General features: G+C 45.7%; 1 protein-coding gene across 2 annotated transcripts in view; it reads left to right on the forward strand.

Moving 5' to 3' along the window:
- The window catches only part of LOC149371087 (KICSTOR complex protein ITFG2-like), a 90,346-nt gene that overhangs the window by 14,988 nt on the left and 50,541 nt on the right, over positions 1–24,817 (forward strand). Inside the window, exons 7-14 of one of the 2 annotated variants that reach the window (XM_089564563.1) lie at positions 1,269–1,328; positions 2,035–2,162; positions 9,580–9,779; positions 11,205–11,293; positions 15,609–15,726; positions 19,334–19,495; positions 22,725–22,790; positions 22,974–23,065. In XM_089564563.1, coding sequence (XP_089420689.1) covers positions 1,269–1,328; positions 2,035–2,162; positions 9,580–9,779; positions 11,205–11,293; positions 15,609–15,726; positions 19,334–19,495; positions 22,725–22,790; positions 22,974–22,987 — 837 coding nt within the window. In that variant the 3' untranslated portion in view covers positions 22,988–23,065. Of the gene's footprint in view, positions 1–1,268; positions 1,329–2,034; positions 2,163–9,579; positions 9,780–11,204; positions 11,294–15,608; positions 15,727–19,333; positions 19,496–22,724; positions 22,791–22,973; positions 23,066–24,817 lie in introns of those variants that run through there. The other variant, XM_089564558.1, reaches the window with a different exon arrangement.

Consider the following 24,817-nt stretch of genomic DNA (forward strand, 5'->3'; position numbering starts at 1 on the left):
AAACTACAGGGCTGTGCGGGCGGAACGGCCACAGCTGCAGACGTGAAGGGTCGAGAAGCTCGGGTGGCTGCCACTCGTCTTGAGCCAGGTCCTTGGCGAGAGGGCAGGAATTCGAGGGTGCGGTCGTTGTTAAAGCAACCGGGCCGGAGACGCTGGACTGTGGCGGAAGAGTACTGGCCAGTGACGGTTGCGGCGTGCTGTTTCTGGAGGATGCAGCCGAAGACGAGTGCGATGCTGGTGCGGGCGCAGGCGCTGGCGGTGGCGAAAGCGAGTCCGCCTCATCATGGAGCGGCAGCGGGTGGTATGATGTGCCGTAGTAGATGAGGACGGCAGCACGCAACTCGTCGTAGGGCCGGCATCCCGAGGCAGGGCAGGCGAGTCGGCAGAGGAGGTCAGCGGGAGAATGTCACAGAGGACTGCGTGTTTAAACGGCTGGATGGTAATGCCGTTCAAGTACATCGCAGCCTCCAGTTGGGCGAACCACCCGCCGACGCCTGCAGGCCGGAACGCTGGGAGCGGGGGGTTGAAATCCAGGTCTTGCCAGCCTGCCATGCTGGGACGCCGCTGGGATAGAAGGCGCGGCTCTCCGGGTCACCACGATGTGGAGGCCAGTGTTGAGGTCGCCCAGGAGGCGACCACGGCCACAGTGGCGCTACAGTAGTTATAGGAGCCACCAACAAAAACATTGCTTCCTGAAGGCAGAAAAAAAGAACTTGCTCGCAGAAAATAAATGTTGTGGTGGTGGTAGTTTTACTCACCTGTGATTTCACCACACAGGGTGGTTGCCCTTTTTATTTAAGATTTTTCCTGCTATTGTTACGTGGTAGTGCTAATCGTACAGTAAGTACTTGGGGGGTGTTTAATTTGTTTCTAGCTTCCAGGGCTCTAGCCTGCTTATTGTAAAATAGATTCGTAAGATCTTTTTTTTTTTTGAAATTTTGTTGCGTCATCTTTTCGAGAAGCACTGGTTTTTTTTCCGTATAGTCGCTAAAACCTCTGGTGTGGTAGTCTTTATGTCCCATTGTACAAGAATGCGACCTGCTGCTTTGTCTTGTCAGCATGTAGCCACAGTTTAGATAAACACAAGGTTATGGTAGTCCCTCTGAAGTCTCCATGGGTCGCACTATATTTACTCTCAACGGATGATTCAGAGCATTTGCCAATGAGCGCATAATGCTTGTCAGACGTTGGAGGTGTGTTACTTGTGCATCACAATGGGACTTTTCTGCTCATGGATGTGAGGGTGGTTTGTGTGGTATGTGTTTCAGAATGGGACCGAAAGCCAGGGCAAGCTGGTAGGCCTCCACAAGTGGGAATTTGCAAACCAGGTGGGATCCTGCTTTTCAACTGAGCAGACTGCCTCAAAGGCACCTACATGGTCTCCAGGTTCCTTTGGTGGGCTGAGGCCTTGCACATCCCTTACAAAATTCTTAGTGCCACTTTCCACTTAGCAACTGCCGGCTGGCAAATATACAAAGTGAAGTGGTGTTAAATTGAATTTTTTGTAAACCCATATTGATAGGTATCTTGAGCCTATTGTCTTTTGTCTCTCGGTATTTCCCGCCTTCTTATTACATATTCATATTCTGTTTGCTAATGTGTGTTCTACACACCTGTCAAAGGTAGACATCTTTCTTGATTTTTGTTTTACAGTGTTCGATTGCCTACTCTCTAGGGGTTTCTTGTTGAGCAGGTCCTTTTACTTGTGGACTCAAAACCGCAATGCCTCTGGGTGCGGTGGACACTACCTGTGTAGGCTTCCCAATTGCAGTACCATTTCTTTTTTTTGTTTGTTTGATTGTGTTTTACATCAGATGGCCGTGTACTTTTTTTTTGTACTGCTAGTATGCTGCTCTGTTCCCGCAAATGAGGATGCCATGTACCCTCAGTTGCTGCAGTTTTCTGCAGCACACTTTAAAGCTTTTTACGTTTTTTAACTGACAGACTCTTACGTGCTGAGTGAATAGATGAGCGTGAATGCTTACTGTTTGCCCCCCCCCCCCCCCCCCCCCCCCTGTAACCACGTGTGCCCAGGTGGGCAACATCTCGATCAACAACACGCCGGAAGATGCACTGGCCATCCTGGTGGCGCAGCCTGGTGGCACCTACATCAAGCTCAACTTTGGTGCTTCAGGAGGCCACACCACTAACGGCACTGCCAGGCAAGCCTGCTTCAAACACGGGAGCACGTGCACACCCATATGTCTACATTGAGTAGGAACTGCAAAGCCACTTCACAGATTACACTGTGCACTAGACTACTTGCCAGCCTAACAAACTGTGATTTGCACCCTAGAAGTAGTTCATAGTTAACGTTCATTAAGGGTGTCTAAAGTGGACATCCCCCCACCTGCCAGTTACCCTGATACAGAGCAGGAACCCACTGTCAAATTGTTTGGGCAGTTGGTTATTTAGGGAAGGAAATGGTGCAGTATCTGTCTCACTTATCTTGGTGGACACCTGAACCGCGCCATAAGGGAAGGGAGGAAGGTAGGAGTGAAAGAAGAGAGAAAGAGGTGCAATAGTGGAGGTCTGGGGAATAATATCAACTGGATGTTTGTTTAACGTGCACTGGTGTGGCACACCATTCCACCTCCATCAAAACGCGGCCGCCATAGTCGGATTCGAGCCTGGGTACTCCGGCTTGGTAGACAAGTCCATTTATCCATTTCTGTCATGGCGTCTCTCATAGCTGAAGTGCAGCTTTGGGATGTTGAAGCCACAGCACATACCATACCTTCATCAATACCTACAAGAAGTAGGTATTATCATGTCCACTGGCTGTCCAACTTCCATGCTTGCTGAATTTCAAATGGAGTACAAGGTCAAAAAAAGTCCTGTAAAAAAGGAAATTTTGAAAATATCCTACTGTACCATTAGCTGGAAGGACTAGCCTTTATGTGGAGGCAGTAAGTGGCAGCTGGTAAATTTGAGGAAACAATTAATCATGTTTTGTTAGGATGTGGTACTGTGCATTTAGATGCCAGTGCAGATACAGTCAGTATCTTTGTGCGCCGAGAGTCCAGAGAAAAGAAAAGTAATATCAGTGCATCTGTGGCAGACTTTAGATGAAAGCAGAACTCCACAGGATTGCTTGCTTAAAAACAGGACAGAGACCTAAAGATACAAGTTTAGCTCTCCAAGCCCGTATATGTATCGAACACGGATAATCTGAATTACTGGCTGTGCCAAACACACACATTATCCCCTTGAAATTCCTCTGTATAAGTATAGGAAAGTCACGCTATGTCAGACTGAAATTTAGCTGGTCATTCTAAATATCAGACAGCACCTTGGCTCTCCAAGTGGTGCTTCTCCTAACGGCTCTCTTCAATCACTTTTCACGCGTGGAGGTGGGTTGGCTGCATGACAAGGGGAACCCCTTGTCGAGGAGAACCTGGGGTATGCTTGAGGATGGTCTTTGGTCTCTTGTACCAATTTTTCACACCACATTGCTGTTTTCCAGTGAAGCTAACCTAACTAGCTGTAAAGCCCAGTGGCGGCCCTCACGTGGCATGCTTCCCTGCCAAAGGCTGTGTAGAAACCAACGCTATCTTAATTTTAATTAGTGATTATTCTATTTGTAGTGTACTGGTAGCAGGTTTAGACATCTTATGATAGTGAGTAAGACATCTTATGATAGTGATAGTTGTGGAGGTAAGGTTACAGGTAGACTTACCTATTGTCATTTTTTATATATCGAACTATTTTGTGATCCCCTTCAAGTTCTATTTATTTATTTATTTATTGTACACCTCAAATGCCCCTGAATAGGGGTATTACATGAGAGGAAACAGTACAAAAAAAATGAATCTGAAATGAATGACATGGGGTTTAAAACAGAACATTTTCAATGGCTTGTTTAAAATGGACGGGGCTGGTGTGGAGTGCGGCATCGGCAGGCAGGCCATTCCAGTCTACTGCAGTCTGGGAAAAGAAGGAATGAAGGTGCGCAGTGGTGCGTGCGCGGGGGGGATAAACGGCTTTGCTGTGACTGGTGCGAGGAGACACGTGATGAGCTGGTTTTAGATCTGCAAGGGATGAATGATAAAACTTGTGGAAAAGGATTAGTCGGCAGATTTTGCGGCACAGCTCGAGGTCAGGCAGGTTAGCTCTTGATTTCATGGCAGTCACACTAGAATGATAAGAGTAGTCTGAATGGATGAATCTAGCAGCACGGTTTTGCACTGATTCAAGTGTTTTAGTTAGATAAGAAATGTGAGGGTCCCAAACTGCGCATGCATATTCCAGCTTGGGACGAACCAACGTTATGTAGGCGAGAGTTTTAATAGGCGAAGAAGCTACTGACAAATTACATCGTAAGTAAGACAGGACACGATTAGCTTCATTAGTAATGGCAGTGATATGGGTGGACCAAGAAAGATCATGCGATATGTTAATTCCCAGGTACTTACATGTTGATGTCGGAGAAATAACGGAACCGCAAAGTACGTAGCAAGGAGTTGGGTAAGTGCGTCGCCGATGAAAAGAAATTAACGAAGTCTTTTTCACATTCAAGGACATTAACCATGTTTTGCACCAAGTTTCTATGTGTGAAAGGTCAGTTTGGAGGGCATGAGCATCGGCTTGATGGTTAATAGGACGGTAAATAATGCAATCGTCGGCAAATAGGCGAATGGAAGATGAGATGTTTGAAGCAATGTCATTTATATATATTAGAAAGAGTAGAGGACCAAGGACAGTACCCTGAGGCACACCTGAAAGTACGGGAGACCTGGAAGAGGCGGTATTGTTAGCATACACAAACTGCTGGCGGTTAGTTAAGAAATCACATATCCATTCATATATGCGCATATCAAGGTTAAGACACGAAAGTTTTAAAAATAGCCGTTTGTGAGGAACCTTGTCAAAAGCCTTTTCAAAGTCTAAAAATATGGCATCAACGGGAATGTTATTATCGAGGCTAGAACTAAGATCATCAATGAATAATGCTAGCTGAGTGTCACAAGAGCGACCCTTACGAAACCCATGTTGGTTGGGATGAAAGAAATTATTAGATAATAAAAAGTTTACGACATGCGAGTGAATTACATGTTCCATTAGTTTAGAACAAACGCAAGTGAGAGATATAGGACGATAATTACTGGGTGACTGTGAAGGGCCTTTTTTCGGGACTGGAATGACCTTGCCTACCTTCCAATCCTGTGGAACAGTGCTTGAAGAAAGGGACTGTTGGAAGATATGAGCTAGAATGATACTTGAGATGTGCTTGGTATTAACTAATATTTTGGCATTAATTCCATCCACACCAGCAGAAGAAGTAAGTTTGAGTGATTCAATTAGTTTCAGGATTCCGCGAGGTTCAAATATTAAGTCAGGCATTAAAGGGTGATCAAAACACGGAAAAACTGGTAAGGTGGTATCGGGTTCACGCGTAAACACAGAGCAGAATGTTGAATTCAAAACTCGGGCAGCGTCCTGGTCTGGTACAGTGGTTCCATCATGGTCGAGCAGAGACAAGGGCTTGGAATAAGTGGGGTTAATAAGTTTCCAGAATTTTTTTGGGTTATTACGTAGCATTAAAGGCAGGGTAGTTGAATAAAAAGATCGTTTTCTTTCTTTTGCCAAGGAATCAAATGTTTTTTCGGCATCGTAATACTTGTTCCAAGCTCCTGTATTACAAGACCCTTTCGCAAGGCGGAATAATCGTTTTTTCCTCTTATACAGACGGCTCAGAGTATTATCAAACCATGGGGATTGTGTTTTCTCGGCTATTGTGACAGTAGGTACATGCGCATGGATAAGAGCTTGCATTTTGTTTTTAAAGAGTTTCCAGTTGGTGTCAACGGAGCGCTGGTGGAAGTCGATTAGGAACCAGTTACAAAACTCACAGAGTGCTTCATTAATTTTTCCATAATCGGCTTTATCGTACAAGGTAATTTTCTTCTTAATTTTAGCGGAATGTGGAATGTGGCATTCATAAGTTGCATGAATCGTTACATGGTCGCTAAGCATGGGAAGCTGCGAAACCGACAAGAAGTTATCTGGGTGTGACGTGAGGATGATGTCGAGAATGTTAGCTGATGTATGCGTTTGCCTGGTTGCGAAGTGTACCATTTGCGATAAACCAAATGTGAGACATGAATTTACGAAATCACTTTCAGAACTCTGTGTCGCTGTTGTTAGCGTCATATCCGTCCAGGTTATAGCGGGGAAGTTGAAATCTCCAACGATTATTATGGGGGCATGGGGGCGTAACCTAGTTAAGTCCTCGAGTGCGTTATGAAAATGCGCATTGAAGGAACTGTCAGCATCTGGCGGTCGGTAAAATGCTGCTATAGTTGTGGTTGGGAAAGTAGCGGAACAGGAGATAAAAACAGCCTCAAGTGGGCAGGAGATGTCGAGGCTAGTGCACTGTAGGTTGCTATGTGCGGCGATAAGGACACCTCCACCACGTTTACCAGAACGATCACGCCGGAATACATCAAAGTTAGTTAAGGGAGAAAGTAATTCGGAATTGGAAACTGAAGAGTTTAACCATGTTTCAGTTAATACAACAATATTACTATCGGTGGTGTTAATGAGGCTGATAAGAGAATCACGTTTTGGGATGATGCTTCTAATATTGGCGTATAGAACTGAAAGACAGCTACGATTTAATTTCTGGTGCGCTTTAGCCCGTAGCTATGCAGGTCGTAAAATGACATTTTGGCTCACCTGGTCGAAAATATATGTTTTTCCGTCAATCTCTAATCTTCTATACTTAAGTTTCCATTTACCGGGTTGGCCTTTGCCGAATGCAATGAGCTGTTTTCGTGCAAACCGAGTGCTGGGTGAAAAGTCTTCAGATATGCTGAAGTTCTTTCCCTTTAGTTTTCCAGCACATGACAGCACTTTGTCTCTATCTTTGAAGTGCGCGAATTTGACAATAATCGGTCGTTTTTTGCTTGGTTGACTGGTGCCAATTCTATGTGCGCGCTCGATATCTCTAGGCTGCAAAGTGATACCTAGATCAGTACTGCAGTGCCGTAGAACAATTTCCTCCGATTGTGCCCACGTTTCACCCGCGCTGTCGTCATGGCCGTAAAACAAAAGGTTGCAACGACGTGCTCTGTCCTCACTATCATCAATTCTTTGAGTGAGGTCTTTAATGTGATTAGCATTTTGCCCTGCAAGTTCTTGAACATCCTCAACGACCGCCTTCATCGCGAGAAGATTAGAACAGTCATTTTCTATTTTACTGAGGCGTTCTTTAATATCGTCGAATGTCTTTTCGTTCTGCGATAGTGTGGCCTTAATTGACTTAACATCACTTAGCAAAGATGCTTGTCCAGCACGGATTTCATCAAGGACAGCTAAGACGTCAGATAAATCTTTAGGATCGTTGGAACGAGTGTTGGGACCAGGGTTTTCTTCAACATCACCGCATAATTTAAGCAGATTCAAAAACAAACAGGTGTAGTCATAAGCAACAGAAGCACAAAACCGTGGGCTCGGCAGCACTATTAATGCGGCGTAAGAGGTACGCGGGGCGTACAAAGAATAACGATTGGTTACCTGCACAAAAAGCAGCAAAGGCAGGTGAGGCGTATGCATCGTGGCTGCGTTCAGGTATATGTTCAGGTTCAACTGTATAGCCTGAAAGTCAGTGGAATATGTATTTAGAAAAGGTTAAATGTCAAGTTAATAAAGTTTCAAGGTAAAACTTTTTGTGGTTTAAATAAATGGCAAAAAAAAATTTAAAGATAAGCTGGTGGTACTAGCCTCCACGCCGTTTCATAGGAGATGTTATCAGCATCCATTTTATCCAACTGCTGCCACAGACTCCAACTAGCACTGACACTGGAAGTTCCATTAATCTAACATCTCGTGGCTATGATTATTATTATTGTTATAATTATTTACAAATTCTGCAGTTTCATGGTTAGATTTTCTAGCACAGACTATAAGTGTATAAATTACTACTAAATACTCAAACATAACAACAGGTCATATGGTTAGTCAGCTGCACGCTGACCTCTTCCATTGGCAGTGAGGGAAGTGAACCATCCTAATTATCCCGAAATTTCATCTGTTAGTAAAAAAAAAATTTTTAAACCTAAATCAATGGGACTGTTACTAAACGGGAGAGATGAGGGAAGTTAATAAATGGAGGGGACAAGCCGCCTAGAAGACATTAGCTTATGGTGTGTGCTAAGGTCTAGGATGCTGCTGTTGACTCGAAGAGCCCCTTCCACCCCGCATACACCAGTCATTTGGGAATCACAGGTCGGGCAGAGTTGGCTGCATCATCACAGTGTACAGTAACACATGAGCTTGGTGTCTTGAGAATAGCGCCACAGGGTTTTCAGAAACATTTTTGAAAGGAACTGAAAGCAGAAAGCAAGGACCACAGCTGTGGCCTTGTGGTTTGAGCACCCGCCTCACATGCAGGAGGTGCAGGGTTCGATACCCGGTGCCACCGGGTACACACAGGTGATATAACAGGTACAAGCCTTCCCCTTAACCCGCTTCTCGGCTTATCTGGGACGGAATGCTTGGGAAATGGGTCTTTGACTCCACCTTATGCCTTGTGCCACGGGCGTCTTTGGCCAAATCTGCCCTTCTGTTCGTCATCATCGGAGAACGGGGCCTCGTGGCTAGGTTTCTGAGGCAGCGCACGTCTTTGCCCAAATCTGCCTTTGTGTTTGTCATCATTGGAGAACGGGGCCTCGTGGCTAGGTTTCTGAGGCAGTGCATAGGCAGCTACCTATGTACTCGTTGAAAGGAGAGAATACAGGCACTCACTGATTCTTTGGGTGCTGGAAATTGACATCTCGATTCCCTGTGCTGTCTTACTAAACCATCCATAACACCATGCTGTTATTCGTGGGCTTCATTTCTTTAGGATGGCTTGATTATATTTGGGGTTCTTTTCGTGCCCCTCCCTTCCGGGCTTAGGAAAGTCAGGCAGCAACGGTATTGCACATAGTACCAAAAAGGGCACTTTCACCTTCATTCAACAAAGATATAATTTCATCACCTCATATCTGTGTCCTTCCTTGATTTGGCATATCCTACTGCATTTCTGTAAGGCTCAGTAAGTCCTTAAGGCATAAGCCATGAAGTTGTGGTGCACAATTGTACAGCTAGAAGCATTATTAGAGGGATCACAGGAACACGTGGCCTCCGTGCTTCACAAAGCACTGCCGTCTTCAGACAACGAGAATGAGTGGAAATGGATGGAGAATGGGTGCTTGCAAAGAGCAGCCGGCCATGCCTACTTTGCATGAGTCTTTACTGCCAATTCTCATTGTCTGTCAGTGGCAGCGCTCTGCAAACCACGGAGGCCATGCACTCCCGTGTTCCCTCTCATGTTGCTTCTACCTGTACCTGTGCAGCGGCATGGCAGCTACTAATTTGATCGTGCGCCATATCTGTAAAGGACAAGGACTAGTACAATCCGGCTAAATGAAGAGCTTTAGAGAAGCGGTATTGCTACTTGAGCCACAACACATGGCCTGGCTACAGATACAATGTGACATACATTGTCCTGCGTACCTTTGGCACACAAAGGCAGCGACTAGATGCCTGGCTTGCTGTGACGTTGACGCGGCGGTGACGTTTGTTTCGCTCCAGCACCAATGGTGGAACGGCAGCAACAACAACAGCAGCAGCGGAGGAGGCCCTGATGTCTGTGGGGCCCCAGCACCACAAACTGGGCCTGTCTCACATGCGCAACCCCAACGTGTCATCAGTCATCACGGGCAGCATTCGGGGCACCACTCGCGATGGAGGAGAACCCGTGGACTCCCTCATGGCTCTGGCAACCCTTGATGGTCAGTTGGGGAGAGGAGGGGCAAGATTGGACCATGTAGTGATCCATCTAACTGTCCGGAATCTCCCTCTGATGAAACTACAGTTTCTTCTGTTTCTTCATCATACTGCTTGGCCTGAGTGCACTAATACATGCGAGCTTCTTTTCTGATGATTGGCATTATACCTATCGAAGGACCACTGCCCTAGTTTGGAATAGAGCTGTGCATGGGCCGTAATTCTGAACCTGCGCACAGACCAGGCCCTCTGTTACTGACGGTAGGCCCTGCCCGCCTTGACGCTGAAACGTGATGAGCCCATCTTACCCTGCCCATTGCTGTGAGTTGAGGTTTGGGCCCGGGCGCTTAGCAACGTGCTCAAAGTGCAATTACAGTGGTGACTATTCAGAGAAAAATTGTTTTACAAAATGTCGAACTACAGGGAAAGGCACTGAAAGGCACCCCAATTTTTTCATTGAAAAAAATGGGGTTCAGCATGTTTTTTCTGCGTAAAAGTTCTTGCATGGGAGGACTGCCCCCTCATGAGTCCACCCCAGTGTTAGTGTACCTATTTTTCTCCAGACCTTATATTTCGCATGTCTGCTGCTACTGGGCCTCAAGCTGTCTCTTCTTTGCACGCGTTGGGCACCATGGTAACATTCACATCATGTGGGTGTGACACCAGGCTCATTTCAGGCTCTGGACGTGGCCTGGCCTCTCCAAAACAAATTCCCTAGCCCGGACCCAGCCCTTGAAGAACATCCGGGTGGTCCAAGTCCATGTTGTCTATGGGCTTTTGGGCCAACCTGAGCCAGTGTACAGCTGTAGTTTTCAAATGAATAGATTGGGCAGTTACCATTACCTTTGTGAAACACTGCAGCTGTGTGCTCTGCAGTCGTGGTGCTGTGCAAACCAAAGAGCACTCGCACCACTCCCTTGACATAGCTAATCTCCGTTTTATCATTCGTAATGAAATGACTGCATCCGTGCATTAGTACAGATGACAATTAAGTGAAAATAATTATAATTAAGTCAGAATGATGCATCTGTGTTATCAGCTCCCTCGGGGATGAGCATTGTCCTGCTTTGAAAAAGTTTGACCTATGTACCATATTTGTGCTTAATTAACCAACAAATGTTGGTTCATTCATTGGCTCATGGTTTTTTAGAAAAGTTTACATCAATTTGGGAGGAAGGGTTATTTATGTAAGAAAGAAAAGCTTCGGCCGATTTTTTGGTAAGAGTTGAAATTTCATAATAAATGTCAAAGGTGCCATGTTTCTGGCTGGATGCTGGTATTTCACATTGTAGCAGTGTGCATCCCATCTTGTTTGGTTTTATTTTTTATGGAGTTTAATATTCTAAAGCGACTAAGGCTATGAAAGACGCTCTAGTGTAGGGCTCCGGAAATTTCGACCGTCAACTCATGGTGCTCTTACTTTTGTGCAGGCACTCTGATGCTGGTGGACGGGGACAACATCCTGTGGTCCCTGCAGGTGGACCACCAGCTGTTTGCCCTCACCAAGATGGACATCACGGTGAGCACCACTTGTGCCCTGCCCTCCCTGTGGGAGGGGGAAACATTGCAGCGCATGCAAGTCATCCATGGTACTGTTACCTAGTGGGGAAACTGGCGCTGCTATCATTACCTATTCGTCAATGCGAGAATGCCATGAATTTTCAGCTTGACATTTCGCTTGGCTAATTACTGGCTGGGAAAGTGAATTCAGAGGTGAGATTACAACTTTTCTCAAGACAAATCACACGGACACATGCTTTGCTAATTTTCATATGTAGTTACACCACCTTGTGCTGCACTTGTAGCATGTCTCGAAACAGGCAGTAGTGCAAGGCTGTTGCCAGCACCTACTAGCAGCAAACACAGCCTCTGAGACTACTAACACTGGGTGGAGCAGGTTGTTGAGCTCTGAGTCCTGCTATTTAGGCTAGATTGGTCCGTGTTGTTTTTAACTTTTAACTTTTGAAAAGGAACTAGAAGGGGGTGTGACATGTTCAGCCTCTGGAAGCCATCCTTCTCCGACGCCGCTGCCTCCTTTCTCTCAGGGGCCCTTTTGTGCACAGGATTGTGGAAATTAGGCCCTCTGTAGTTACCAGACTGCAAGCCAGCTTGGTTTGTGGTGTTTCAATGTGATAGTGTTTAAGGCTTCATTCACCAGAAAATGCAATGTTGGCGTTATGAGCGAAAAATCACAGGTGTGGCTCTGTCATGTGGTCTCCAGAGAGCAACCTAGGAGGCAGGTGGGCCACCTAGGTCACGTGACCTTGCGGTGTCATCACAACCTGCCCACTGGATGGTGAGCAAACTGCCTACCATGGTAGGTGTAGGTTAAATCAGTGATTGGTAGCTCAGGAAGAGCAATCTGGGCCCCTCAAGGCCCACCGCTGAAAGCGTCTGCCATCGCAGGGCAGTGGCACATCACTTAACCGCTGCACCACTGCGTCAGGTGGGGTATGAGGATTCCCACGGATCTATGAAAGTAAAGTAGAGAATGACCTTCTGCATACATGGGGATTAACCCATTACATTATTGCATCGTACCCTGAAGGTGGAACTTAAGTGTCCCCTCCATTTTTTTTTAGTGTGTGCTTTGGTGCAGTGCCTGTTTAGTGACTCCAGTGGAATGTGTACCAAGATGATCTCAGGGTTCTGCTATTTTTATGACACCTCGGTTGCTTGGTTGACAAATGTTGCATTGTTTTTAGTCTTTTTTGTATACACTGGAGAAAACTGCAGGCGATCATTTCATCAAAGGGTTCGTCAGAGCTAGGAGAGTACATTTTGAGGTCAGCATTTCTTTGCACATGCGAAACATGAAGGATTTTTATGCTCTATGTGTCTGGTACTATGGTACCAGCGTGAGGGGAGATATTTTCGTGCTCTTACTGGAAGTAGAAATCTACATGACCCATTTCGAACCCCCCATCTGTGCTGGAGTTAAGATCTGCCCTACTGCTGCCAGCAGCCACAATATGATCACTTTTCAACGGTGGTTCAGATAAAAAATTAAATCTTTCCATTGCTACTCTCAGGCGAACACGAGTTTCGTTCACTGCGCGCTTCATGTAAATTCGGAACTCGAGAGTAAGTGAAGAAAGAGAACCTCTATCTTCTTAAGAAGGGGCGGTACCTTCCAGAGCACTCATTGCAGACAGATTATGGCATCATATGACATCATATATAACACGTAACATTGTATAACTGAAGAGCCCTACAGATCAAATGAACAGTAACAAGTGACAAACAGTTGTGTCATTCTTGCATCTGTGTTATAATCTTTTAACCCCTACAAATAACTTGCTCACGCATAAATGGGCTGCAGTACTGCTTAATTGTAACTTTCAGAGCTTGGTTTCCTCAAAATGATTCTGCTCCCAATGCATAATTGCAATCTTGGAAGCTCCGTGTGCAAGGGTCTGTCTTGACCGCCGCCTTCTTGCAGAGGTGCCGCCGCAGTGGCTCAGTGGTTATGGTGCTCGACTGCTAACCTGAAAGACGCGGGTTCGATCCCGGCCGCGGCGGTTGAATTTCTTTGGAGGAGAAATCCTAGAGGCCCGTGTACTGTGCGAGGTCGGTGCACGTTAAAGAACCCCAGGTGGTCGAAATTTCCGGAGCCCTTCACTACGGCGTCTCTCATAGCCTTAGTCGCTTTGGGACGTTAAACCCCATAAACCAACCAACCATTCTTGCAGAGGTGAAGGTTGCCGGATGGTGGCTGTAGCAGTCATTGGCCTTGGCGGCCTGCCCAGAAGCGTTGGGTTGCTTGATGCCCTGCATGCCCACCGGGCCATGACTTTGCCTCATACAGTGTCGTTACTTCCTTTCTATGCTTCACTTTAGAGCATTAGCAGTTGTTAGCTTATTTCTCACTTCTGTGCATGCTGCCGTCATTGGCTTGCCACTGGAGAGGGGAAAACACCCTCTTTACTTTTAAGGGAGAGGAGGAAGAGGGAAGGGGGTGGGAAGTGGTGGGTGGCCTAGTGGCTTGGGCGTCCACCTCGGTGGCAGGGTCGATTGGTCTGAACCCCATCTCTGGACGAAAATGGGTACAAGCATACCACAACTGATGCTCACACATTCACATTACACACTGGTAGACATCTTGTCATTTTTTTAATCCTGCTGTCTTTTCTCCTTCTCCTTTCTATCCCCTTATCCCATTGTCCCAGTGCAGGGTAGGAAACCGGTACTTTCTTCCACCAGGTTAACGTCCTAGTCATTCCTTCTCCCCTTCGCTCTCTATCTCTTTTGGAACCTTCACATGCCTCTGTGCGTCATGAGGCATACCATTCTGTGGCACACCAGGTTTCGTTCATGGCTGTCTTCTCCACAGATACAGCCCTCACTCGCATCTTTATGTATGCCTTGTCCCCTTATTTCTCCTCATTTTGTCCCATTTGCTTTTGTTTTCCTTGTGCTGAATGTGTGCTCACAACAGTGGCTTTCTGCCAATGCTTCATCTTTTTTCTTATGCAATTAGAAATTGCACCATGGGAAAATAACATCAACATACAAAGAAAAATTTTCCACACATTGGGTCCGTCATCAGATCACAATTGAAGCCCAAGCTATGCAGTCAGTTACAGACGGTTCTAAGGCTCAGAATGGAAAGAAGCATGTAAACAAGCGCAATCAGTAAAAGCATGTCCAAAGGAATTTTTCATTCACACTAAATGGCTTTGGTGGCCCTGTTTTCTGAGGTTTCGCAACTCAGGGTATTCACAAAGTTCCAACCTATCATTCTGTTTTCATCGTGGATGCTGACTACTCCCTGTGTGTGCCTTGTGTTCATAATCATGGCATTCTGCATAGCCAGCACTGTTGTGATTTCGAAAAATGGCACATACCAGTGTGGAGGATTGGCCGCACAAGGAAGTGTCTTGTTTTCAACACTGCCTTTGTTGCCTCTCGTGCTGTTGCCTCTTGTTTTGTTGCCTCTCGTGCAGTTGTGTTCTTATTCCACCCTGTTTCTGTTCTCTGCTGCAGCATTTTTCTCACGATGTTGCGATTTGCATGTATTTATTAGCCCAAGAATTCTCCTATCATTAGTGAAAGAGTGTGCTGTAAGCATTTACAAATGATCAGTCCCAAAATAAAGTAGTTGAAAAAAAAGGTAGGGATTTAGGGTCCGTTGACCGAAAGTGCGGTGAGGTGAAAGCCTTAAGTGCAGTGTTGCTGCTTGCGTAACTGATGTGTGGTTAAGATGTTAAGTTTAGCCTCTAAGAGTGGAGAGCGACAGCGTCTTGCAACGCTGCAGGGATTTTTGAGGAAAGGAAATGTATCTGCCTCGCATATCTCGAACCTGGTCCACCTGAACCTTGTGGACCTCCTGGTTAGGGAAGGAAGGAAGATGCAAGTGAACGAAGGCAGGTATTCAATAGGCATTCACTAGATGTGCCTTTTTTCATTCCAAACCATTGAGCTGGCATGGTGGAGTGGTTAGCATGCTTGTCTCGCACTCCAGAGACCCTGGTTCGATTCCCTAACTGGACCAATTTGCTACGCAGTTTTATTTATTTATTTATTTTGCTTGGAGCATCACTGTATCATCCCTTTAATTGGTTGCATGGTTACTAGCTTCGCCCCGTTTGAAATTCGTGCTCTGTGACATCACGACCATTTCGACCAATTGAAAAGCGTAACATTTCTGTCGACAACTCCTGCTTACCACGATGAGGCATTAAAGGCTTCTTCCGCCTTAAAATTCATTGAGTGTGACTTCAGTAGCTTTTGCACAACTACCTTGCTGTAGCTTTTGCTCGTATCCGAGGAAACTGCATGTTGACCTGCCCTCAAGCCGTATTGGGCAAGACCTTTTCCTTGGCTCCACCCAGGGGGACGGACGAGAAGAAGTCATAGCGTGTGCGTGGGACGGCCAGACATACATCGTCAACGAGGAGCGGCAGTCAGTGCGGTTCCAGTTTGACGAGGCCGTGTGCACCTTCACCGCTGGTGAGTTGCTCCCTCCTAGCATGGCACCGTGATCATGGTTTTCATGTGTGGGCTTCTGGAAAACGCTGCATCAAACTGCAGGGTAGATCATATGTAGTGCATGGGCAATTCAAATATCTGCTTTATTTGAACTCAAGACTCAGTCCTGTCAATGTCGAATGTAATAAAAAGGTGCCCCCTTGATATGAACTCTGCCCAATTTGAACAGGTTTTTGATCCTCTTCCTTCGAGTTTGCGTCATCAAATGCCTGGAAGCACCAAAAATTTCCACTTTAAGGATAGTTGCACTGCAAGCAACACACACCTCCTTGGTAGCCCACTGTGCATGTTGCACAAACAGGTTATCTGTGAAAAGAGATATGTTGCATACTAAACAAAAAATACTGCTTGAAAGTTCCAAAATGCCTGCTCCAGAAGCAACTTCTCTGGTAATATTCTTCGCGCTGCAGTAGCGGCCACAAGAATGTCAGATCTCACTAGCAATAAGCTTAGTAATTGCTGTAATCGTAAAGGCATGTTAGATTTACTTCTTGCCATATCCTCCCGGCTCACACTTCGAGAAACCTCTGAGACGAGCGTGTAGGCATGTCTTTCACAGAATCCATCTAGCGATGTAAAATCTTCCAGCAGCTGCTTTTGCGACTCTGCTGAGCTGACTCAGACAGCAGGCATTGCAGTGTCAGCAAAAATGCAATTCTCTACGGGGTGCACCTTTATTGCAGTGACTCATTTTTTTGCACTCACTGCTCTTGCTATTGTTGCCTGCTTGCATAAATTCTTCAATGATTTGGTCAGTACTTCCTCCTGTTTTTGTGGCAGTCACAATGCTCACCTCACGGTGGGACCCTTTTCGATGCCTCTGTTTGTTTACTAATGGTAATGCAGTAGAACCCCACCATTACGTTCCCAGATGCTGCGTTCTGCCGGCCTTTGTGTTCTTGTGAGCCAGTCCCGACCAAGGGCCCACAGAAATCCATGCAATACAAACTCGGTTGTTACGTCACAACGTTGGCAGCTTTACCACGTACTACGTCGTGACTGTCTCCTCGCGATAGCAGCCTACCACAGGCTGGCACCTTGGCGGCCTATGTATGTTTAGTGTGTGCAGTACGACAATGACACACTGGCCAAAGCGGAACTTCGAACTCCGTATTGGCATCTTCCAGCGTGTTGCACCCATGCCGACTCTGACTACATGGGCAGCGGGAATCAGCTTGTTGTGCCTTAGGCTGTGTGGGCTGGCCCATATTTTTTGCCCACTCTAATTCACTCTGCCCGCTCTAATTCATGTTTGCGCGATTCCATCACCTTTGCGGCATGAACGTGACCAACCAGAGGCACGAAAGCGAAACAGTACTGTGGCAATCACCGGGTGGCCCGTGTTTGCTGCAGTATGATCGTGCAACGTAGTTGTGTGGGTTGGCTCCGAGGCATAATTCTGTCAGGGGCTCTGGAACAGAGGTGTCTAGGGGTGTAGTCACCTTTCCAACATTTCTCCAGAGGGGGCAGCACACCCTATCTCCATCTATTTGCACTCGTATAACATTTCTGATGTATGCTTCAGTTCTAGGGCGCTACCAATTTGAAGCACAGCATGACGGAGCTAGTTGGTTTTGTAGCCAGTCATAAAGCTTTTTGTTCGAGACTCCTAACAGACGCCATTGAATGGCTGACCCCTGTTCATGAGCATGGTTAGCATAACTGAAGCCGAGTATGCGTAATGTTTTTAATGCAGCCGATCACTCTTCTCATGTTTATAAAACTGGCCACTAGAGTTTGTTTCATAAAACTCGCACTGAAATCAAGGAGGCACTGGTCTGGCGTAGGGCAAACAAAACAGGGAAGAAGGGAAACGCATGCACAGTTACCGGAAAGGGAGGAGTTGTTTTTCTGACGAAAAGAAGACTTTCCCAGTGTAATTTTATTTCAACACGCAAAAGCCCGTGGTCTTGAAGACATTGCGGCACTAAATTATAAAACACGCAAGAAAAAACACAGACCACACTGTGGTGTTGCCTCACAACTAAAGGCAGTTATTCAAACACCTGCCATGTACACAGACCAGTGAAGTAAATACTACGAGAAAGAAAGGAGACACCACACCCTATATGTGTGCTCTCGAAAGTGACGTGTCACATATTGTCGGTGTCAGGAAACAAAAGCTTCTTTTCATTCAAAACAACAAAAGGATGGCTAACACGCAAACTTCCCTCTTCCCTAATGTAGTGCACTTCTATTCATTCTCGCCTCAACTGATAGCTGTGCATCTCATGACAACTTTGTTATCCAGTTACAGCATGTAGCCACACAAATGTGTCCTTTCCCAAATATCCAAGCTCTTCAGTGCAGTTGCTCAGGCAATTTGCTGCTGTTTCTTGTGCTGCAAAGGCCAGATATCAATGAAGCCCTCATATACTGATTGCATTCTTGACCACCATTATCTCTCCAGGTACCCCTCTCGAGAGCCTCGTAGACAAGTTCCGATATTGGCAGTGTTGCTGCTTTGTTTTTCTCAGCCTCATTTTCGTCCAGTAGGCTTGCCAGTGTGGGCATTCTAATTGGACAGCTTGCACAGAACTTCAAGCCGTAGCGGGAAGGGCTTCAGTGAATCTCTGGAGTGAACACACGGCAACTTTGTTTGCAGACCATGTGGATCTTAAGGCTAGCTTTGCCTCAGACTTTTGGATGTTGTTGTTCAGGCAGAAGGTGAAGAAAGTGAATGAAACCAGTTTAAAAAGAGGTGACCTTGGCCACAAATGGGGTAATTTGATTGAAGTTTCTGTCAGTTTCTGTGACATCCATCTACTCTTCTGGGCTTGGTTGCACTGAACTGCTTGGAGTCCAGATCTTGCAGAGTGGTTGTAGTATGCAACTACAATGAAATTGCCAGTGACTCATGGCAGCAAGCGTAAAACGGAGCTGTGCGCATCTCCCACAGCTGTTAGAACCACAAACTAGAGTTAGAAGGTATGAATGCAAGAAAAAGTGCGAGAAAATAAAAGTGACACTGCTGCAGCTTGTGTTCACGAATGTGCATGCACATCTGCGGTTGGCTCACAGCTCTACTTGTTGCGTTACCATCAGAACCAGAATAATATGCTCTATTTGAGGCCTCCTACACCTTTTGTTTTTCTGAAAGCTTTTCAAGCTGCTGTACTGTGTTGCAGCTTTCGTTTCTCATCATTTACTTTTAGCCACAATTAGCATAAGATATGCTCCAATCACTCAGTTGTTGTGTTTCTTTATGTTTACATGTCACAGTGCATTCTACATTTGTACCCTGGCTAGTGTTTTGTGATGCAAAGCTGAGGGCATACTGCAGGGTCATAAAAGCCTCAAATAGGGTCAATTGTGGAAGCTGTCACAAACATTACTTCTCCTGCTTTGACTTGCTTCTCAACTGTGCTTTGATCACATCCAGGGTTCGCTTCTTCTTTTTTTTTTTTTTTAAGTGTGTTTCCAGGTGTTAAGCTCCAGTTTTGAAGAGTCCCAGACTATTCCTTGTGATTTCAAATGTTCTCTTCCTTGTAGCCCACTGTGCATTTCCCCTTGGACAGTAAAGAGTTAAGTTCTGTGTCAGTGAACCTGGTGTTTTTTGTTGTGGCAGGCAACCTGACGCTGAGCCCTGGCCAGACGGTGCCCTGCCTGGTGTATGCCACCTTCAACAACCGCATTGTCGTCTACTGCAACATCACCTTCCCCAACATGACCACTCAGTCGCTCCTGGATGACACCCAGCTGGTGGCCAAGATCAACACCCTGGTACCCGGTGCGTGCCACCTCATCTCAGCCTTGTCAACTCCATGCTCTCACCTAGAGCTGAAATGTTTTTCAATACCTCATGTGCTTCCATGATATTTCTGGTTAAGGGGGGACACTGGTCTTGAAAAGAAAATTTTACTAATTTAGTCATAGCTATGAAATTTTCAGGGCACATGTATTTTTGTGCGCTGATTCTAGATATGTCATTAAATTTCATGTAAAACAATTCCTTGTGCACTTTTTATGCAAGTATTTTGCGGAGAGTTTTGAAGAAAATTTGCTGCAGGAAACTCGCTGAAATGCATGCCATTGGGTTCTCTTGACACCAAGGAATGCAATGAGGGTAAAATTATCATCCTGGCTCTCATAGAACTTGAGTAATAGGGTACTGAAGCTGCCACTTCAGAAACAGGAATACACACTTTCCTTCTCATTTCTGAAGCGACAACTTCAGTACCCTATAACTTAAGTTCTGTGATAGGCAGGAAGACATTTTCACCCTTATTGTATTCCTTGTTGTCAAGAGAACCCAATGGCATACATTTCAGTGAGTTTCCACAGCAAATTTTCTTCAAAACTCTCCGCAAAATACTGGCATAAAAAGTGCATAAGTGCTCAAGAAATTGTTTTACATGAAATTAAATGACATATCTAGAATCAGCACACAAAAATACATATTCCCTGAAGATTTCGTAACTGTGACTTCATTAATAAAAATTTTTTTTTCAAGACCAGTGTCCCCCCTTAAAGGGACATTGAGGACAATTGCACCCAGTTTTTGTTCCCAGTAGAGATCGATTTTCTTGCTCTTTCTGGCTTCTCAGCAAGAACCAGTGAGGTTGACGTAGCTTGCTGAGAAGACTGAGCTTATTTGGTTCAACCAGAATAGGGCCATTGCATGCGAGTGGACATTGACGTCTTCGCCATCACTTCAGAACAACTAACAGATGTCCAGCCTCACAGATCCATGCACGAGAAGCTGTGTTGATATCGGTACAGTTTGCTTCTGAAAACGGCCTGTGGTGGCGATACTACTCGTATTTCATTTCTTTAACCTTCTCTTGCTTATACTCAGCTTTCAGAGAAAGTAGCGCTTTTATCATTAGAGCACATTAACCCTTTGAGGGTCGAATTATTTTGAAGAAAACTTTCCCAGGTGGTCAAATTACTTTATTGCGGATCTTGAATCTACAAAATGTATATAATCGAGAATAAATAGTAAAAAAAAATTAGGAACAGTACTTTGGTGACAGCATCACTCATAACTGGAAAATGTTCAATAGAATAGAATAGCAACGGTGATAAGCAAGCTAAAAGCAGCACCAATAAAGATAGAAATCAACTTTCGCCGCCTCTGCAAAACAGTGCCACAAAGAGAAAACACGTTTCGCGCGACTCCGTTGCGATCCCGCGGCGGAATCGAAACCGCGTAGGCGCGTTGCCACAGAGGGCGAGAATACCTCGCGAGCAACGGTGATAAGCAAGCTAAGAGCAGCGCCAATAAAGATAGAAATCAACTTCGGCAGCCCCTGCAAGATAGTGCTGACAAAAAGAAAACTCAAATTTCGCGCACTCCGTTGCGATCACGCAGCGAAACCAAAACTACAAAAGGGGTGTTGCCGCAGTCTGTGCCGCCGCGCTAAAGCTAGACATAAGTTCTGCTTATCTCCGTAAGAAGGCAGCACAAAATTCAAACACTTCTTGCAAGTCCTAAGAGGTGGCAGCACCCCCCAGTGAGCACGCATTGTTCTTTTGGCGCAAAATTTCAAACGGAAGATCGAAACCGTACCCGTACGGCAAAGACCTTGCGGGACAGAAAACCGCCGCCGTACATATACGGCAAAAACCTTCAAAGGGTTAATCTATTGATAAAGGGCGACCTCACTTTTGAGCCAACGCGACCCGACCTTTCAGCAGCCCCGTCTTTCGGGGCTGCTGACCCGAAAGACGCGGGTTCGATCCCAGCCGCGGCGGTTGAATTTTTTTGGAGGAGAAATTCTAGAGGCCCGTGTGCTGTGCGATGTCAGTGCACGTTAAAGAACCCCAGGTGGTCGAAATTATTCCGGAGCCCTCCACTACGGCGTCTCTCATAGCCCGAGTAGCTTTGGGACGTTAAACCCCATAAACCAACCAACCAATCAACCGAGCTCACTTTTGTCACCGTGTCCCTTCAACTCAGTGCTGCCCTGCTGAAGCCAGAGGGCATGCGTGAAATCTTGCAGATGCCCAAGGCCTTCAAAACAGAGCTGAAAGAATTCACAGGCAGTTCTCTTAACTTTCCTCATCGAGATGTATGCTTATGGCATGCGCTGTCATTGACACATAGACCAGTTCTTATGACGAAGCAGCATTGCTTTTGCATGATTTCTAGTGGAGGTGACCAAATTAAAGCATATTTTTTGTGGGGAGTTCAAGAAGAAATTCTTGGGTAATAGAGTCTCATTCTCTTTAGCGTCTAATTTCTTTTTTCATCTACAGCATGCTGAGGAAAGAACTTGGCTTATTCTGTCGCAGTGTAGCTCCACTGTGTAGGAGCTTGGGGATGTCATTTAAGCTCATTTGGCTGACACTGCACTTCATGTTTGTGCGGCTTAGCTTGCTGTGAAGTGCAGAAGTGTAGAATGCTGGGCTAGTGGTTCACACATTATTAAAAAGCTTGTAAAAGGTATTTGATGTTTATTTATTCAAATTAGCTTGTAACTGAAGGAATTTGACACTTCTTCCCACGTTTCACGCACTGGTGTGTACTTTACTTTATTGCATGCTAGAACTTGTGCTACTCTTTTGGACAAGTTTGTGTCAATCGTTATGTGCTTGCTATCTTTTGATGAAGCAAATTTATTATGTTCCTGTTTTATCCTGTGTTTGCACATTAAAATTGTTAATAATATTATTTTAGGGAGCCTTTACTACTTATTTGCTGCTAGTATCTCTTATTTCATTCAGCCTGGCTGCACTCGCATGTCTAGCCTCATGGCTCAAGTTTTAATGCTCTTGCACCACAATAAATTTTTCTGTTGCTTCAGCCTTAGCTTTTAAGAGACCAGCATCGCCTCTGTACTACCCATATAGGAATTTTTGAGGTAGCGGAAAAAATTGGTTAACTAAAAGAGACCACGAGCAAGTTGTTAGAGATGATTACATGAGCTGATTTGGTAGATTTTGGGGTCATGCATTGCTCCACAAATTCTTCAGAATGATTCCGATGTCAAAAGCTCTTTTCAAAACATCTGCAGGAGTGGACCCACGCAAGTTTCTTCAGTGGTGTCTATACGGATCTCGGCCTGTCATAGAGGACCAAGGTATGCTCTCAATTTAGGCCAGGGGTTCTCGATCTTTACAGCTGTGGGGAACTCAGATGGTTTCCAAAAGGTGCTTAGGAACCCCGCATGTCTTATCTTTCGACAGCTGATAACAGGTTTATATAAACTGTGTGTCGGAAATGGTGTTGTTGTTTTTTTTTTGTAATGTTTACTCCCTTTCAGTTTTTATTCAATAGTTGCCGAACTGGTTGTGTGGCTTCAGCGTAGTCTACTGACATAATCGATGACCCACTGGACTTCAGTAATTAATGCACTAGACACTGCTTTGGGTGACAGCTTGGATGTATACAACATGAAAAATGAAAAGCAAACATTCAGAAAGGAAACGGTAAGTCATGCTCTGACTCGCAGATAAGCGTTACTCGATTGAACACAGAAAAGGTGTACATTTTTGCTAAGCACTGATGTGGTTTATTCAACCATGTTTAGGTGCAAGCCAGCACATGTCTTGTTTCAGTTCTAACTGGTGGTAGTGGTTCTAACAACCATCACCACCACCTGAGATATTGCCTTTCCAACAAGACCAGTTGTCCAGGCTTATTGCTTTGACTGCTTTTATGTTCCTTTCAGATTTGAGATCACAAAATGAACAAGGGAGGGGAAAACCTCAGGTTGCTGGAGCCAACGTTTCGACAAGGGGACTTGTCTTCGTCTGGGCAAAGCGTTCATCATCGGCAGGGATTATATAGGGCCTTCGCTCCGAGGAGGAAGGCCCCCGGGGGGGGGGAAGGAAAGTGGTGTGTGAGGGGATGCGTGTCAGGAAGGGGAGGGAGGTGAATCATCATTCGCTAGGCTGCAATAGTGGAACAACCTATATCCGGGGGGTGTGCAATGAACAAAAGGCTTTGAAGGGGCTGCGACGGGGGGGGGGGGGGGGGGGGGGGGGGGGGGGGCTGGGTGAACCTGCAAAACTCAGATAAAAGGATTAGTCAGTGTGGTACAGGGAAATGAGAACAAGGAAAAAAAAAAGGGGGGGGGGGGGCTGGCACTGGAAGGAGAAAGGAAGGGGGGCATTTCCAAGGAAGGACAAGGCAGGGGGGGGGGGGGGGGGGGAAATGGCTCGTGTTCAGAGAAAGCCAAAAAGTGGGGGCGGAGGGGGTAACAGGAGTGTCATGGTTTCCGAGAACTGGTAGCAGGGGATTAGGAGAAAAAAATAAAAGGTGAACAAAGGGAGAGGGTGACAAGGCCGGAAATGGGGTGGAAGATATGACGTGGGAAGGGTGCAAGGAGCGACAATATACTTATGTGAGGTTCTAGGAAATAGTCTGACCACGTGCAAGACATTTGTTAATTTAAAATTATGCTGACAATGGAATGTACCTGAGAGATTCCAGGTTTCCTCTGGACATGTTGATCCCTGTTGGTTGCAGTGTTTTAAATTTGTGGATTAGGAATGCTTCTCTGTATTTTCTGTCCCTAGTCGATTTGAAGCCTGACTGAAGAATGAACAATTTGAGTTCGTCGAATTTGTGATGGCGTTGATTAAAATGGGTCGACACTGCCTTCTGTTCATTCCGTGTTGTGTCAGCCCGGTGCCCGTTTAATCTGGCACTCATTGTTTGTCCGGTTTCTCCGATATATTGTTTCTGGCAGTAGGAGCACTGGAGCATGTAGATAATATTGGACGATGTGCAGTCAAAACTGGTCTTTATATCGAAACTGAAATCGCTTGCCGTACTTTTAACCGTAGTGTCCCTTTGTAAATGTTTGCATGTCTTGCATCTGGGTCGAGAGCATGAAGTTACTGTCGGTGGTGGTTTCTTACCGAGCCTAGCATGCACCAGGATGTCCCTCAGGTTTGTGTTGCGTCTGTATGTTACCCTTGGTGCGTCGGGAAATGTTTTCTTGAGACGGTCGTTACCAGTTAAAATGGGGTGGTATTTCCGCAGGATATTGTTTATGTTTGGAAGCGCGTTTGAGTATTTCGTTATAAGTGCAGGAGGTCGTTGACTGTTAGCTTTTGTTCGTTTTTTAAGAACTACATCTCGTTTCAAAGTGGTTGCTCG

The sequence above is a fragment of the Amblyomma mixtum genome, chromosome 1 (genome assembly GCF_055824585.1).
Source record: "Amblyomma mixtum isolate Tamu chromosome 1, ASM5582458v1, whole genome shotgun sequence".
NCBI classification, from domain to species: Eukaryota; Metazoa; Arthropoda; class Arachnida; order Ixodida; family Ixodidae; genus Amblyomma; species Amblyomma mixtum.